This window comes from Carassius gibelio, chromosome A4 (genome assembly GCF_023724105.1).
Source record: "Carassius gibelio isolate Cgi1373 ecotype wild population from Czech Republic chromosome A4, carGib1.2-hapl.c, whole genome shotgun sequence".
Lineage (NCBI taxonomy): Eukaryota > Metazoa > Chordata > Actinopteri > Cypriniformes > Cyprinidae > Carassius > Carassius gibelio.
The window spans coordinates 33,850,845-33,866,055 of NC_068374.1; the positions used below are offsets into that span (position 1 = coordinate 33,850,845).

Consider the following 15,211-nt stretch of genomic DNA (forward strand, 5'->3'; position numbering starts at 1 on the left):
TATTTTATTTCAACATTATTCTACTGTCAGCAGTATGTACCTGTGAAAGTGTGAATTGGCCAGCTGCAGTTTGAGAGTGGGCGTGGTCTTGGCATTAGTGTAGCTTGTGGATAGGCTGGTTGCTGCATCATGTGACTGTGTGACCAGCACTGATTGGCTGCCTGCTTGAGCTTCCTTTTTTTGCCCCGTCTCCTTCGCCCGCCCCTTATGCTCCGCTAGAAGGATGTTGAAATCTTTTCTCCGTCCCAGCACGGCTCGCCGATGGGTTAGAGAATGAGTCTACAACATACACAGACAAGGTTATGAACACCATCACAATGATCACTGGACAGATATGTATAATAATGAGTAACGATACTAACCTTACAGGTTAAAGATCGAGTGCAAGGCCGCTTTGTCTCTGGGTCCAAAACCCCACAGTGTTTATTAGGATCAAACACTCTCCCTGCACAACAAAACAAAATATGACTTCATATATGGCTGAAAATAATAATATTATTATATTATTAATTATATAATATCATAATATTAACTAATATATATATATATATATATATATGCAATGTATTTATTTGTGTCAAAATATTTATTATATTTTATTACTATATTATAATATATAATAAGTAATATGATATAGTTATACAATAATAAAATAAATATAAATTATTATTCATTATATATTGTATTTAATATATAAACATATATGATATATTAAATAATTTCTTCCTTATATAAATTATATATATATATATATATATATATATATATATATATATATATATATATATATATATATATATATATATACATATATATATATATATATATATATATATATACACACACACACACACACACAGAGACACAGACACACAGACACACACAACTAAATACATTGCATATATAAAATGTAATTTATTTATTCTTTATTTTTTGTTAATTACAATGCATTCATTTCATGAAATGCACTGGAATCAGTTTCAGGAGTTTTCACTGAATATCTTGTGCATTTCATTTGTGTGAGAGTCTTTAATCATTTACAGTCATTTCTAGTTATTTCCAACGTTTCTTCTCGTTTAGGATGCCATCTATGTAGATGGCAGACAGTGAGGTGTTTTACTGGGAATCATGATTAAAACAGTGCAGTCCAGCTCATGGTGCTATCCACATAAGCTTACATAAACACTTAAACTAGCCCAAACTCTCTGTAATAGAGCGTGAGTGACTGTGGCGAGCGGCTGCTGGATACAGTGGAGGATCTGGCAACCGAAAACAGCCAATTACACAGCATAAATCAAACCTCCAGTGGGGCGAGAGCCCAATAAACAACATACAGAGAGAGACGACTGACGACTCGATGCTAAACGGTTAGCAGAGGCCAGTTATGACTAAACATTCATGCTTAGAGATGAACCACAAACCACAGAACTCAGGTTTGAAAACAGATGAAATTGGTTTTATTTCTCACTTCCTCTTTTTTTTTAAAAGTATATACAATTAATTTAACAACAACAAAACTTAAGTAATAATGTGTGAGGATCCAGAAGAGCTAAACTCTGGACTATAGACACAATATACAAAAATACTTTTTATTTACATACTATTATAGTGTTTTATTATAGTTTTGAATTAGCGTTTTTTAGTATTTAACTTTTATTTTTATATTTTAGATTGAGTATTCATTTTTTCTATTTAGTTTTAACTTTTATATCAGTTTTAGTTTTAGTAATTTTAAGTATTTCAGCTTATTTTATTTGTTATTTTCAATTATTTAATTTTTTTTATTTTATGTATATTTTTTATTTCAACTCTATTTTAGTTAACAGAAATGAATTGTAGTTTTAGATAACTAAAACAAAATTTCTAATAACCATAAAACATGCAGTACAAAAAATATCAAGGAAAACAAATGAAAATGAAAATTAGACATTAATTTGCTTACATTTTCCTTCTATAATTATATATATATATATATATATATATATATATATATATATATATATATATATATATATATATTTTTTTTTTTTTTTTTTTTTTTTTACAGCTATATTTTAATTAACAAAAATTATTTGTAACATTTTAAACTAACAATAAAAACTGCATATAACAGCATTAAACTTACAGTACAAAAAAAAACTCTAAACATTTTTCATTAAAATTGATTTATTAAAAACATTGTATATGTTTTTTTTTATTTTTTTTATAGGTTTTAAATAACAATAGTAACGGAAAAAATCCTAGGATACAAATTTTCATTGAAGTTATATAATGACTTTCCTTTTCTGATGACATCCCCAAAGTCATTCAGGGAAAGAAAAATAATATTAACCAATGATATCAAAGCCCCACCTTCTCCTGTTTCCTACATTATTTCCAGCTGAATTTCTAAAAAACAGAAGTTAAATGTGCTGCAGGAGCATTTATTCTTGTTTCAGAGCATGCTTCAGCACAAAAGATGTTTGCTACTCACCCGACACTCTTCGATGCCGCACGCCTTTGGCTCCGTTCTGATGCTTCTTGTCTGGGGGAGAAGGAGGGACTATTGGTCTGCGGTCCGACAGGGAAGGAGACGGAGAGGTGGAGGCAGTGGGTCTCCTGTCCTGTGGAGAGGCTGAGGGGGCGGGCCGCTTCTCCAAGGGCGACCGTGATGGGCTGGGCCGCCTGTCAATCAGCGAGGGGGGCGTGGTGGAGCGAGGCGTCACAGGACCGCGACCGTTCACAAACTTCTCCTGATTCTTGTGAGATGCTGGTGACGTCAAGGAGGACTTGAGAGGAGCGGAAGATGGAGAGGAAGACGAGGAAGAGAAAGAAAGAGAAGACCCCGCCGTGGGAGACGTGGAGGGGACTTTGATGTGCGCTCCCTCTTTCCGGCTGAAACACGGCATCTTCTCCAGACTCACCACAGGCAAAGACACGCTGGAGATAAGGGATCATGTATTTTAAGTTTTTAACTCGCATAGAGTACAATTTCCAAACAATAAAATCAACTTCCTTTTCAAGTTATGAGTGAGAATTTGAATTTAATTAAATTGTCATTTAAATTGGCCTAAACTGGAAAGACAGGAAGAGGATTTCCAGAATTACAAATCAAAGAAAATGCATTAAATTATTAAAAAATGACAATATATATACATATTTTTTTACTTTCTATAAATCAAAGAATCCTGAGAAAAATGCACCACAGTTTCCACAAATAATGAAATATTAATCATGTTTCTTGAGCAGCAAATCAGGTATATTAGAATGATTTCTAAAGGATCATGTTTGCTGAAAATGCAGCTTTGATCACAGAAATAAATTACATTTTAAAATATATTCAAACTGCACATTTAAAATTTTAAATTGTAATCATATTTCGCAATATTCCTGCTTTTACTGTATTTTTTATCAAATAAATGCATCCTTGGTGAACAGACGAGACTTTAATATATATAATTTTTTTTTTTTTTTTTTTTTTACGTACTGACCCCAAACTTTTGAATAGCAGTGTAAATATAATAAATAAATATTATAATTATTTTGATCAAATATGCCTAATAAAATAATTAAAAATAAAAAAATGTTCACATTGTACAAATAAAAAAAAAAAAAATTTTTTACACAGCCAATCAAATATTAATGTTGACATATAAAACATTCACCACATGTTTACATTTAACTTCATTCAAATATTTTTTTGCATCCAAATTTGGGGAAAATCAAGAGAATTTTGATAAATTAAGTGCTCTTCTTTCATGATCAATAAAATAAGTTATATTATAATCTATTATATGTATAGGTTGCATTCTAAACACTAATTATTTGTATAATGTAATGTTTCTAGAAATAATGGTATACTGAAAAATTCATTAATAAACCACATACATTTTTATTAACTGTGTTAAATTTTAAATATGCCAGAAAAGTCTTATTACAACACTAATTCCAAAAAACACTTTGCTTTATCACACACTCTCTACAATAGTGGTCGACCAATATGTATTTTTTGAAAGCCGATACCGATATCTTGGTAAGCAGGGGGGGGGACCAATAGCCCGAAATCCAAGTAAAAATCAAAGTCTTGCACGCTGTCAAAATAAAAGTCCCAACTCATCAGGTTTTCTGAAAACTTATCAGCCGATGCCGATATTTGAAAAATGCCAAATATCGGATGATATATCGGCCTTGCCAATATATCGGTTCGACCTCTACTCTACAATACTAAATGTAACCCATAACCCAGTGTTTGTCAGAGGAGGCATGTATGATTGGATGAGGAGGGGGGGTGTTTTACCCACCAGGCCTTGGCTCGGGCTCCTTTGGGTGGATAGACGGCCAGCGGTGCCTTGCTGAAGCGTGAGTGTGGGTAATCACGAGGAACCCTGAAGGGAAGGGGCTCCACCTCGCTCTGGCCCACCGACATCTTGGCCTTGACAGGAACCAGAGGGGTCCTGGAGCTGCTGGGCGAACAGTGTCTCCTTTCTGACACACGAAAATAACCATCAGGAGATCAGCAGCTGAGGCACCTCCACAGATAAACCAATGGACTGAGTCCCAAATAATATACAACTCTATTCTACACAATATGAGAGATTAACATTAGTGCGTCCCAAATCTTAGTACATAAAAAATACTTTCAATACTTTCTGAGGTTTTCGATTGACTTTTTCAGTTGTAGTAATATGTATGTTAAGGAATCCAGGGCTGAAAATGAAACTACAGTTTTAAAAGTGAAAGTGGTAACATGTAAATGCTATTCAAATAATATATAAATAGAAATTTATGAAATATTATTATTAATTCACTTCTTTTTTTTGTATATATTTACTTTTTTTTTTTTCAACAAGTACGTATAATACAATAAACTCTAGTAAAAAAAAATAATCAAGACCATTTTTCACTATTGTAATATAACATTTTCATTCTTATATTGATGCATATAAATATTTATTTATATGCACCAGTATAATACTAAGCGATTTAAGGGTGTATAATAAAATAAATTATTATTATCATCATTATTGTTTTTAAGTATATATAGTTTTATTTACATGCATATATCATAAATAAAATAATATTTAGTTAATGCAACTAAAATAACTAAATATTTTATTTATGATTTATGATATATTCATATAAATAAAACTATATATATATATATATATATATATATATATATATATATATATATATATATATATATATAATTGTTATTATTATTCTACCTAGATATGTTTTACCTATAAAACTTACAAAAACATTTAATACATGAAAAAATGACACTTTGGTTTAATATTTTTTCTTGACAACTCAAACCATTAAAACTTTTGGGTTCATTCACTCTAATGGACAGTTTGAACTGATTCAGAGAAACTCTACTATTTTTGCTCATGTTTAAACCATAAATACTATTAAACAACTCTTTCTTAAAACTAAAAAAAAGCAAATCGCAAGACAAGAAGGGTTTGTGAAACTAGTTTAACGATGACACGCTCAATGGTGCATTGAAATCTTTGCAATACTCATCATGTTGATTCATTTTATATTTCCAGTTAAAACTGACATACTGGATTCTACATGTAGAACATTTAAGAGAAAAGACTCTGAGATGGGTGTTAATACACTTACGGTTCTTGCTATGCATGGCTCTGGAGGGCTCGAGGTGGACGCGCTCCTCTCTACTCACTGTTCAACTATTCCCCAACTACCTGCAATTACAAACACACATTATCACACACAACACAATACAAATTAGGGGCCTACAACATATAATTAATTCATGGGGTTTCAAAACACTACACTGAGCCAGATTACTATACTAAAATAACAAAAAATTCTTTGTTTATGTTCAAAGTGAATAATAATAATGCTCCTGGCTCGATCTGGCAGCTCACTAACCGGCATTAGCCTTCGCATAATGTCTTGTCAGCCAGCGAATCTCTGAAGACTAAACAATTACAGTTGGTGTGTCTTAAAGAGGATGTTGAGATGCACAAAACACAAAAAGGAATTAAACACAAACACTTTTAGTTTGATTTGATGCATTCTGAAATGTGTCATTCTCTGTGTTGCCACAAGGGGCGCTACAGCATACATTAGCATAAACTGTCTTCTTCTGTGATTGGTTTTCTCCTTCAGATTAACTGATGTTATGGCAGTATGGAAGCCCGTTTCCACCACTGAATAAAGAAAATATAAAAGGTTATTCTGACTTTTTATCTCGCAATTCTGACTTTTTTTCTCGCAATTGAATTTTTATATCTCGCAATTCGACAAGTTTATACCTGCAGATGCGAGTTTTTCTTTGCGAATTTTCTCAGAAGGTTATATCTGCAGATGCGAGAAATCAAGCCAGAATTGTGCAATTTGAAATACGTTTACTCTCGCAATTGCTCGTTTATTTTGCAATTCTGACTTCTTTTTTCAGAATTATGAGATTTGGGCCTAAATCACAATTGTAAGTTATAGGTGAATTCTGAAGAAAAAAAAAAAAAACGTTATGTCTTTGAATTCTGACTTTATAATTCTTAATTGTGAGTTTATATCACGCAATTCTGAGTCAGAATTTTGCGATTATAAAGGCGCAATTATCTTATCTAACTATAAGTTGCTATAAAGTTGTCTGACATTTCTTAGGGGTTTTGTGTGTATGTGTGTGTGTATGTGTGTGGGTGTGTGTGTGTGTGTGTGTGTGTGTGTGTGTGTGTGTGTGTGTGTCGCTATGCAGTTGTTAAAGTGTTTTGAGTGGTTTTTACTGTGTAGGTATATGATTGCTAGGTGATTTCTTAATTTTCTGAAAAAAATGGTGTTCTGAGTCTTTTAGTTTGTTCCTACGAGGTTTCTAGAGAATTCTAAATAGTTATAAATGTGTTGCTATCCATTTGCATTTCTATTTGTGTTGCTATGCGAATGCTAGATGTTTTTTTTTTTTTTTCTTCTTTTTTTTACTGGCCCGTGAAGTGAAAAGAGTCCTGCAGCTTCAAGTCTCCGTGATATTCTGGTCTCTAGATATGACTCAGGTCCCTCCTCCAATGTAAGTCCGTGGGATTTCTTCATCGGTTTTATAAAATTCAACTCAGAAAAGCATTAGCACAAATCTCCCCCAACAAGTTGGAACAAATCTAAGAAATAACAACAGTGATAATTCCCTTAGAAAACACCCCGGATAAAACTTCACAGTTCCCAGCATGAAATAACATTTCAAAACGGTTAAATAAGGTACAAGTTGCGTAGTAGTGACATCACTCATTGTAAACCTGTTGAGGCATGTCTCAATGTGTGTGTGTGTGTGTGTGGTCTGTGATTAGCGACAGGCCACAGGAAGCCACAGTCACCAGCTGAGCTACGTTTGTTTACATCCGGCCCACAACTGCAGGAATTTGACCACGAGCGAGGTCCAGCTCATAAGCAGTTCCCGAAACCACTTAAACTGGAAGCTAAGCAAACACGTGAGGCGATCAAAAGCGTCCGCTGTTAATAGCACTCGCACGTTGGTTGGAGAGACACACTTACCCAGTCTGTCGAGAGGAGAGGCGAAAAAAAAAAAAAAACGAAAGCGAAAGAGAAAACCACGAGAGAACAGCATGCCTCCTGTGTGGCTGAACTTGAAGGCATCCCGCCCTCTCCTTCTGTGTTTGGAGCTGAATAGATGCGAGTCGTTGACCCCTGTGCTGAACCCTCGCAGCCCCGCAGCTGCCGTGTAGCTCTCCGCTCTCAGAAGAGAGACAGCAGGAGACGAGAGAGAAAGACAGATATGTGAAATCACCGTCTGAAGGGGACGAGAACGAGGGAGAGCTGCCAACCGTTCGCAAGCGAAAGACACCTCTGTGTTCCACGAGCGCACGTGGTCCGGGCACAAGACCGAAGACAGATGTGAGACGGATGATGACGGACTGGTGGAGCGTTTCTGCACCAGGACAGGATGTTTTTTGAAAGAGACCGTTTTTGGTTTTTAACATTCCCCACATTGGTTTTTCAGCACAACAATGCAATACAAGCTCCTTTTCAAAGGGATAGTTCACCCAAAAATGAAAATTCTGTCATCGTTTACTCTCCCTTAAAGTGATTGAGTTTCTTTCTTCTGCTGAACACAAAAGAATAAATTCTGAAGAATGCTGATTTAAAAAAAACAGTTGCCGGCAGCCATTGACTTCCACAGTACCCCCCCCCCCTCCACATACTATAGAAGTGGATGGCTGCTGGCAACTATTTGTTCACCAACATTCTTCAGAATTGATTCTTTTGTGTTCAACCTGAATACAGAAAGAAACTTAGAATAACTTAAGGGTGAGTAAATAATGACGGTTTTCATTTTTTATATGGAGCCAGATTAGCCTCAAAAATAATGCATATACAAAACAAAATTCATAAATGCACGCCACAATTTACATTTACAAAATCCGCTTGGTAATTCATAAATACACAAGTAAAAGCATAAATATTTCCCCAAGTGCATCTTACCTAAATAAATGTGAAATGTTTACACAAATATGTATATATCAAGTTCAAAGATTGATATTACATGCATTTAGGGATCATTTGAATCCACAGTGAGCTTTTAATCCACCAATCAAAACACTCCTTACATAACAGACTCAAGAAGCTCAACGCTGCACTCGTACTGTGCATTGTTCCATCATAACACATTTTAATAGCTATACTTTTTTTTTAGCACCTGATTACAATTTCTATTCTATCAAATTATGATTTATATCGTTCACACAAAATGCATCTTGTTGAGTTGGCTTGCAACGAGCAATCTGACTACTTTTAAAATCAGTCTGTTTGTCGGTCAAATTAAACTGTGTTTAACAGGCCTCAGGTGTAAGACTGCGGTTCTATGGGCGGCAACACATATAAATATAGCTGCAAGCAGCGATGTCGGGCTCAAGCCACCAATGCCATCGCCACCCCGGTGGCATCAGGTAAACTGTGCCCAGCGGGCACATGCATTCACAATATCCCTCTGGCAGTGAGGTTTTAAAGGATATGGCAGTTAAAGGGTTAATCCGAATCATCTAGACTTTAAAATCACATTCACAGAACAATATATATGTATAACTTTAGTAACACTTTACAATAAGATTCCATTCATAAACATTATGTTAACATGAACAATATTTATATAGCATTCATTCATGTCAGTTAATATTCCAAACTTAAACATTAAAACATTGTTTTATTGTGATTTTTTTCCAAGCACATTTTACCAATTCCTAACCATATCAATCTTAATAACTACCATTATTTTTTTATTTAATCATTTATGAGTGCTATACAATAGTCCAGGAAAGCTGGAAGAGAAAAACAGGTCAAGAAGAACTGACAAAAAGAATTGCAAAATAATTAGGAAATAATGTGAAGATTAATTTTTAGTCAATTCTGCAAGACAGACTTTCAGGAAAGGAGGTGGAATAAAAATGAGCTCCTAAATCTTAATCCCAGATTCTGGAAGATATACTCCTCAAACCATCGGACAAGAGGAGGTGGTGCTGGTCCTTCACGAGTCACTCTAATCTGTTCATAAAGCCTATATATAAAGTCTTTATATATAGTATTTCACAATAGTTCATGGTATTCTAATTAAATCATTTTTTGGAATCTTAGATCTCTCAGAGCCTGACACCGAGTAATTCTGGAGACTCCAGGAAAGTGGCAGTTCTGTAAAATGTTGGCGCTGGAGACTAAATGCTCCCTGATAGTTTCACACCTAATTCACTTAACACACACACACACACACACATTACCCACAGTGACAGTGGGACTGAGTGACATCAGATGTATGATAGTTTTTTTATTTTCTATCATCCATATAGTGTTGTATAGTCATGAAACTATTGTCATGAGACCAGTCATTCTGAGGAAATATGCCTCAGAATGACTTGTCTTTTATGTGTACATTTTTTTTTTAAGTGTTTAGAAGCTGCACTTTAAAAAAATAAAAATACATTTACTGGTTCCTTTTTTACTATTATTTAAAAAAATCACCACGACAAAACCCTTCAAGCTATCCAAAATTCATTCACACCTGTTCTGTAAGATTAATTATTTAAACAGTGGTAAAAGAGGATGTGGGGCTGAACCTTCAAGAGTCACTCAAAACGTATCTGTCCATAAAGCCTATAAAGAATTATTCTTAATATACAGTTCACAATACTTCAGCTTGTTATTCTAATTAAGTGAGGGTCATTTTATCAGTAAAATACATAAAATACATATTATTTTATTTTAAAGATTTCTATAAATTATTTAAATCATACTCGTTTCTCCAATAATTATTTAAAAGTAATCCTATAGCTCCCTCAGGTGGCCATTATAGGTACTAAGAATTGCAAGCTTGATTTATAAGTTATGATAGTTTAAATTTTATGCTGGCTCTTGAAAATGATAAAGCTATGAAACTTACTGTGCTTCCTTCAAATGAGGACTTCTACTTATATAAAAAATTATGAAGAGTTAGAATGAAAAATTGTAAAGATATAGTAAAATAACTATTGTATTTTTTTATGTTACTTTAATAAATCTCTGTGGCAACACCATTTAAGCTATCCTAAACCCATTCACAATTTAACATCTCAGTATTTTGGCATAATGTTGAAAAAGGAGTATGGAGTAGTATGAGGAGGAGTATGAATTCATTTACAGGCTGATTTTATCATAAATCCACAATAAAATTTCTGAGTTCTGTATCAATCTGTGTTGTTGTTTGTTTATTTTTATCTTTTATTTTTCATAGGAAGATAACTTACTCTCCTTTTTAATAAATGTGCTTATAAACCAAGGACAAGCTATTTATAGCTGTATTTATAAACTGCTTACTACTGACTATTGATATTGGGACAAGGCTTTATAAAGCATGAACTGACTATTTACTAATGAGTGCAGTTATTATAAAGTGTTATCAATGCATTTGCTAATGTTAACAAATTAGACATTATTTTACAGTGTTATCAAATCCTTAAATGACTCATAAGCATTTGTGAAAGTTCTGCTTGCATTACAGCTTAGTATTGATCTGTGAGCTGAACATATTTACTGTTACATCCATGAGATTATGTAAATTAAAATAAATATAATGTCACAGGATGTCATAGGTCAGTATCAAATGAGTTTGAAATTATTATTTGCAGCACAAATAAGGTTTTTTTAGGATTTTTAAAAATCCCTAAAACTGTCAGAAAAAGGTTAAGGCCTAAGCTATTTCTATGTGAGTGGCTAAATTTATTTTTGTTTTTATAATTGTAATACACAAACTATGAAATTATACAAAATGTATAAAAAGGTAAATAAATAAATACGCACACATTAAAAAAGCAGCCAAGTCGAATGAGTTTCCTTTTTTATATAGATTAAAATTGAAGACAGAAGCAAGTGGTAAATGTGGTCACTTTAATATTCAAATCCAGTAGATCCAGTTTATGTTCACGTGGCTGTTTTCGTTTATATTCGCCAAGCTATTATGTGTTTTGAAATAATCTTGTCCGTGATGTGTTCGTTCGTACGTCGAAAGGCAGAATCCTGCAGCTCGAGAGATATGTTATTCTGCCAGTCGCGCTTTCAAATAGTCTTGCACACTTAAACTGGTCACAAACACCTGCATTTACCTCTTGTTGTGTTACAGTGGGTTTATTGTGTGCATTTGTGGTAATATTTTATTTAAAAAAGCTCTTAAACAAGAATAAATTCGTTTGTTTTGAGCTCGACACTGTACGCGCTGATCGGAGGCGGTGATTTCAGATAGGCAGCCACAAATATTTCATTTTCACACAAACAGTTCAAAAACATCTTAATTTAGCTCTTGGTGTGTTCTAATTGGTTGATAGTGTGATATCGCTGTAATAATTTATTTTTAAAAGCTTTAAAACAGGAATAAATTCGTTTTCTCTGAGCTCTTTACTCCAGACGCTCGTGATCACAGCGGTGATTCATCTCTCCTATTTCTCACATATCTCTGGCCAGAAATAATTTATCCATGAGCCCTGAACCGGTAATAATCAGATATGTTGGTTTAGCTTGTCAGTGTGAATTAAATCTAAGTATTTATTTGTATTTTTAACGGATTTAAAAGTGAAAGTAAAAGTCCGGTAATTGCACCTGTAGGGGCGCAATTTCTCTCAGACAATGGAAGTCTGAAGCACACACACTCAAACAGAGGGACAGAGTGAGATGAGATGTCTGACAGTTTTTTAATTTTCTGTTATCCATACAGTGTTGTAAAGTCGTGAAACTATGCATATTTCCTCAGAATGACTTTTTCATCTGTATGAAAAAATTATTTGACGTGTTTGGAAGCTGCAACTTAAAAATACAATAATGATTCCCTTTGTAAGGTCATTTAAAAAAATCACCACGGCAAAACCATTCAAGCTATCCAAAATCCATTCACAATTTAAGTTCCTATCAGAAATACTGATGTGTGTTCAGAGTTTTGTGAAATTCTAAGTATGTTATTTGCCTCAAAATCACCTGAGAAGTATTCCAGTTTGACATGTTGCCACGGCAACAATTTTTTTGATATCAATATCCCCCTTGCAGATTTATATCGGCTGTGTTTTAACATTATTCTGATGAAGTTTGAAGCAAATTGAGTAATAATAAGATGCTGAATTCAAATCATTTTGAAAATGACACACTTCCTTCTGCCAGTTGGTGGCGCTATAACTTTGACTCCTAATAGTCACATATATGCGATCGACATCATACAACGAATAATCTGATGAAGTTTGATTAAAATCAGGAAATGTATGTGGACGATATTAGACACTTCCTGTTTCTCATTTCTCGCCATAATTTCAACGCCTCGCCACGAGCAAACCGTTCGAGATATCAAAAATCCCCTGGCAATTTTTCATCCCCAGTGTCTTGAGATCATGTTGACCGAGTTTGGCGGAAATCGAGAAAAAAACCTATGACAAGTATTTCAAATTCCAGAGCATGCGCTTTTTACATAACTCTAAATAGCTGACTTCCTGTTGGGCGGAGCCTATGACATGCAATACGCAAGTTTTTCGGCACAATGAGATCTATATGTGTACTGAGTTTCTTATGAATATGTGCAAGTATGTGTGAGCTATACATCAACATTTCTGACTGTGTTCCAGGGGGCGCCGTAGAGCCCCTGTGCCACGCCCGGGTCCCAGCCTCTGCAGGCTCCTAAAGGCCACAGATTCCAAAGTGTGCGCAAATTTTCAAGAGTTTTTGAGTATGTTAAGGACCCCAAAAGCACCCACAACTTTGACGAAAAATTTGAATACTAAACCCTAAATAGCCAACTTCCTGTTGGGCGGAGCCTATGATATGCAATACAAAAGTTGTTTGGATTGATGAGATTTATATGTGTACCGAGTTTCATACGTCTACGAGCAAGAGTGTATGATATATGGCCCTCCATATTCCAGGGGGCGCTGTAGAGCCCCTGTGCCACGCCCGTGTATCAGTCTCTGCCCGGCCCTAATGGCCGCAGGTTCCAATCTGTGTGCCAATTTTCAAGACTTTTTAAGCACGTTAAGGGCCCCAAAAGCCCCCGAGACGTTGGAAAAAAAAAATAATAATAATAAATATAGCTGCAAGCAGCGATGGCGGGCTCAAGCCACCAATGCCATCGCCACCCCGGTGGCATCAGGTAAACTGTGCCCAGCGGGCACATGCATTCACAATATCCCTCTGGCAGTGAGGTTTTAAAGAATATGGCAGTTAAAGGGTTAATTCGAATCATCTAGACTTTAAAATCACATTCACAGAACAATATATATATATATATATATATATATATATATATAAAACTTTAGTAACACTTTACAATAAGATTCCATTTATAAACATTGTGTTAACATGAACTATATTTATATATCATTCATTCATGTCAGTTAATATTCCAAACTTAAACATTAAAACATTGTTTTATTGTGATTTTTTTCCAAGTACATTTTACCAATTCCAAACCATATCAATCTTAATAACTACCATTACTTTTTATTTAATCCTTTATGAGTGCTATACAATACTCCAGGAAAGCTGGAAGAGAAAAACAGGTCAAGAAGAACTGACAAAAGAATTGCAAAAGAATTAGGAATTAATGTGAAGATTAATTTTTAGTCAATTCTGCAAGACAGACTTTCAGGAAAGAAGGTGGAATAAAAATGAGCTCCTAAATCTTAATCCCGGATTCTGGAAGATATATTCCTCAAACCATTGGACAAGAGGAGGTGGTGCTGGTCCTTCACGAGTCACTCTAATCTGTTCATAAAGCCTATATATAAAGTCTTAATATATAGTATTTCACAATACTTCATGGTATTCTAATTAAATAATTTTTTGGGAATCTTAGATCTCTCAGAACCTGACACATTGTAATTCTGAGACTCCAGGAAAGTGGCAGTTCTGTAAAATGTTGGTGCTGGAGACTAAATGTTTCCTGATAGTTTCACACCTAATTCACTTAACACACACACACACACACACACACACACACACATTAACCACAGTGACTGAGGGACAGAGTGACATCAGATGTATGATAGTTTTTTAATTTTCTATCATCCATATAATGTTGTATAGTCATGCAACTATGCATATTTCCTCAGAATGACTGGTCTTCTATGTGTAAATTTTTTTGAAGTGTTTAGAAGCTGCACTTTAAAAAAATAAAAGACATTTACTGGTTCCTTTTTTACTGTTATTTCAAAAAATCACCACGACAAAACCATTCAAGCTATCCAAAATTCATTCGCACCTGTTCTGTAAGATAAATTCTTTAAACAGTGGTAAAAGAGGATGTGGTGCTGAACCTTCAAGAGTCACTCAAAACGTATCTGTCCATAAAGCTTATAAAGAATTATTCTTAATATACAGTTCACAATACTTCAGCTTGTTATTCTAATTAAGTGAGGGTCATTTTATCAGTAAAATACATAAAATACATATTATTTTTCTTTGAAAGATTTCTATAAATGATTTAAATCATACTTGTTTTACAATAATTATTTAAAAGTATTCCTATAGCTCCATCTGGTGGCCATTATTGGTAGTAAGAATTGCAAGCTTGATTTATAAGTTATGATAGTTTTAATTTTATGCTGGCTCTTGAAAATGATAAAGCTATGAAGCTTACTGTGCTTCCTTCAAATGATGACTTCTACGTATATAAAAAATTATGAAGAGTTGGAATGAAAAATTTTAAAGATATAGTAAAATAACGATTGTATTTTTTTTTTTTTGTTACTTTAATAAA

At 34.0% G+C, this 15,211-nt stretch overlaps 1 protein-coding gene across 4 annotated transcripts in view; it reads right to left on the minus strand.

Annotated features, from left to right (window-relative positions):
• LOC127978833 (ataxin-7-like protein 1) overlaps nucleotides 1–15,211 on the minus strand; it is a 45,523-nt gene that overhangs the window by 7,140 nt on the left and 23,172 nt on the right. For 3 of the 4 annotated variants that reach the window (XM_052583763.1, XM_052583772.1, XM_052583778.1), the window contains 5 exons: nucleotides 5,611–5,690; nucleotides 4,281–4,464; nucleotides 2,474–2,919; nucleotides 363–445; nucleotides 41–279 (listed from right to left, as the gene is read on the minus strand). In XM_052583763.1, coding sequence (XP_052439723.1) covers nucleotides 41–279; nucleotides 363–445; nucleotides 2,474–2,919; nucleotides 4,281–4,464; nucleotides 5,611–5,626 — 968 coding nt within the window. In that variant the 5' untranslated portion in view covers nucleotides 5,627–5,690. The remainder of the gene's footprint in view (nucleotides 1–40; nucleotides 280–362; nucleotides 446–2,473; nucleotides 2,920–4,280; nucleotides 4,465–5,610; nucleotides 5,691–15,211) is intronic. The other variant, XM_052583787.1, reaches the window with a different exon arrangement.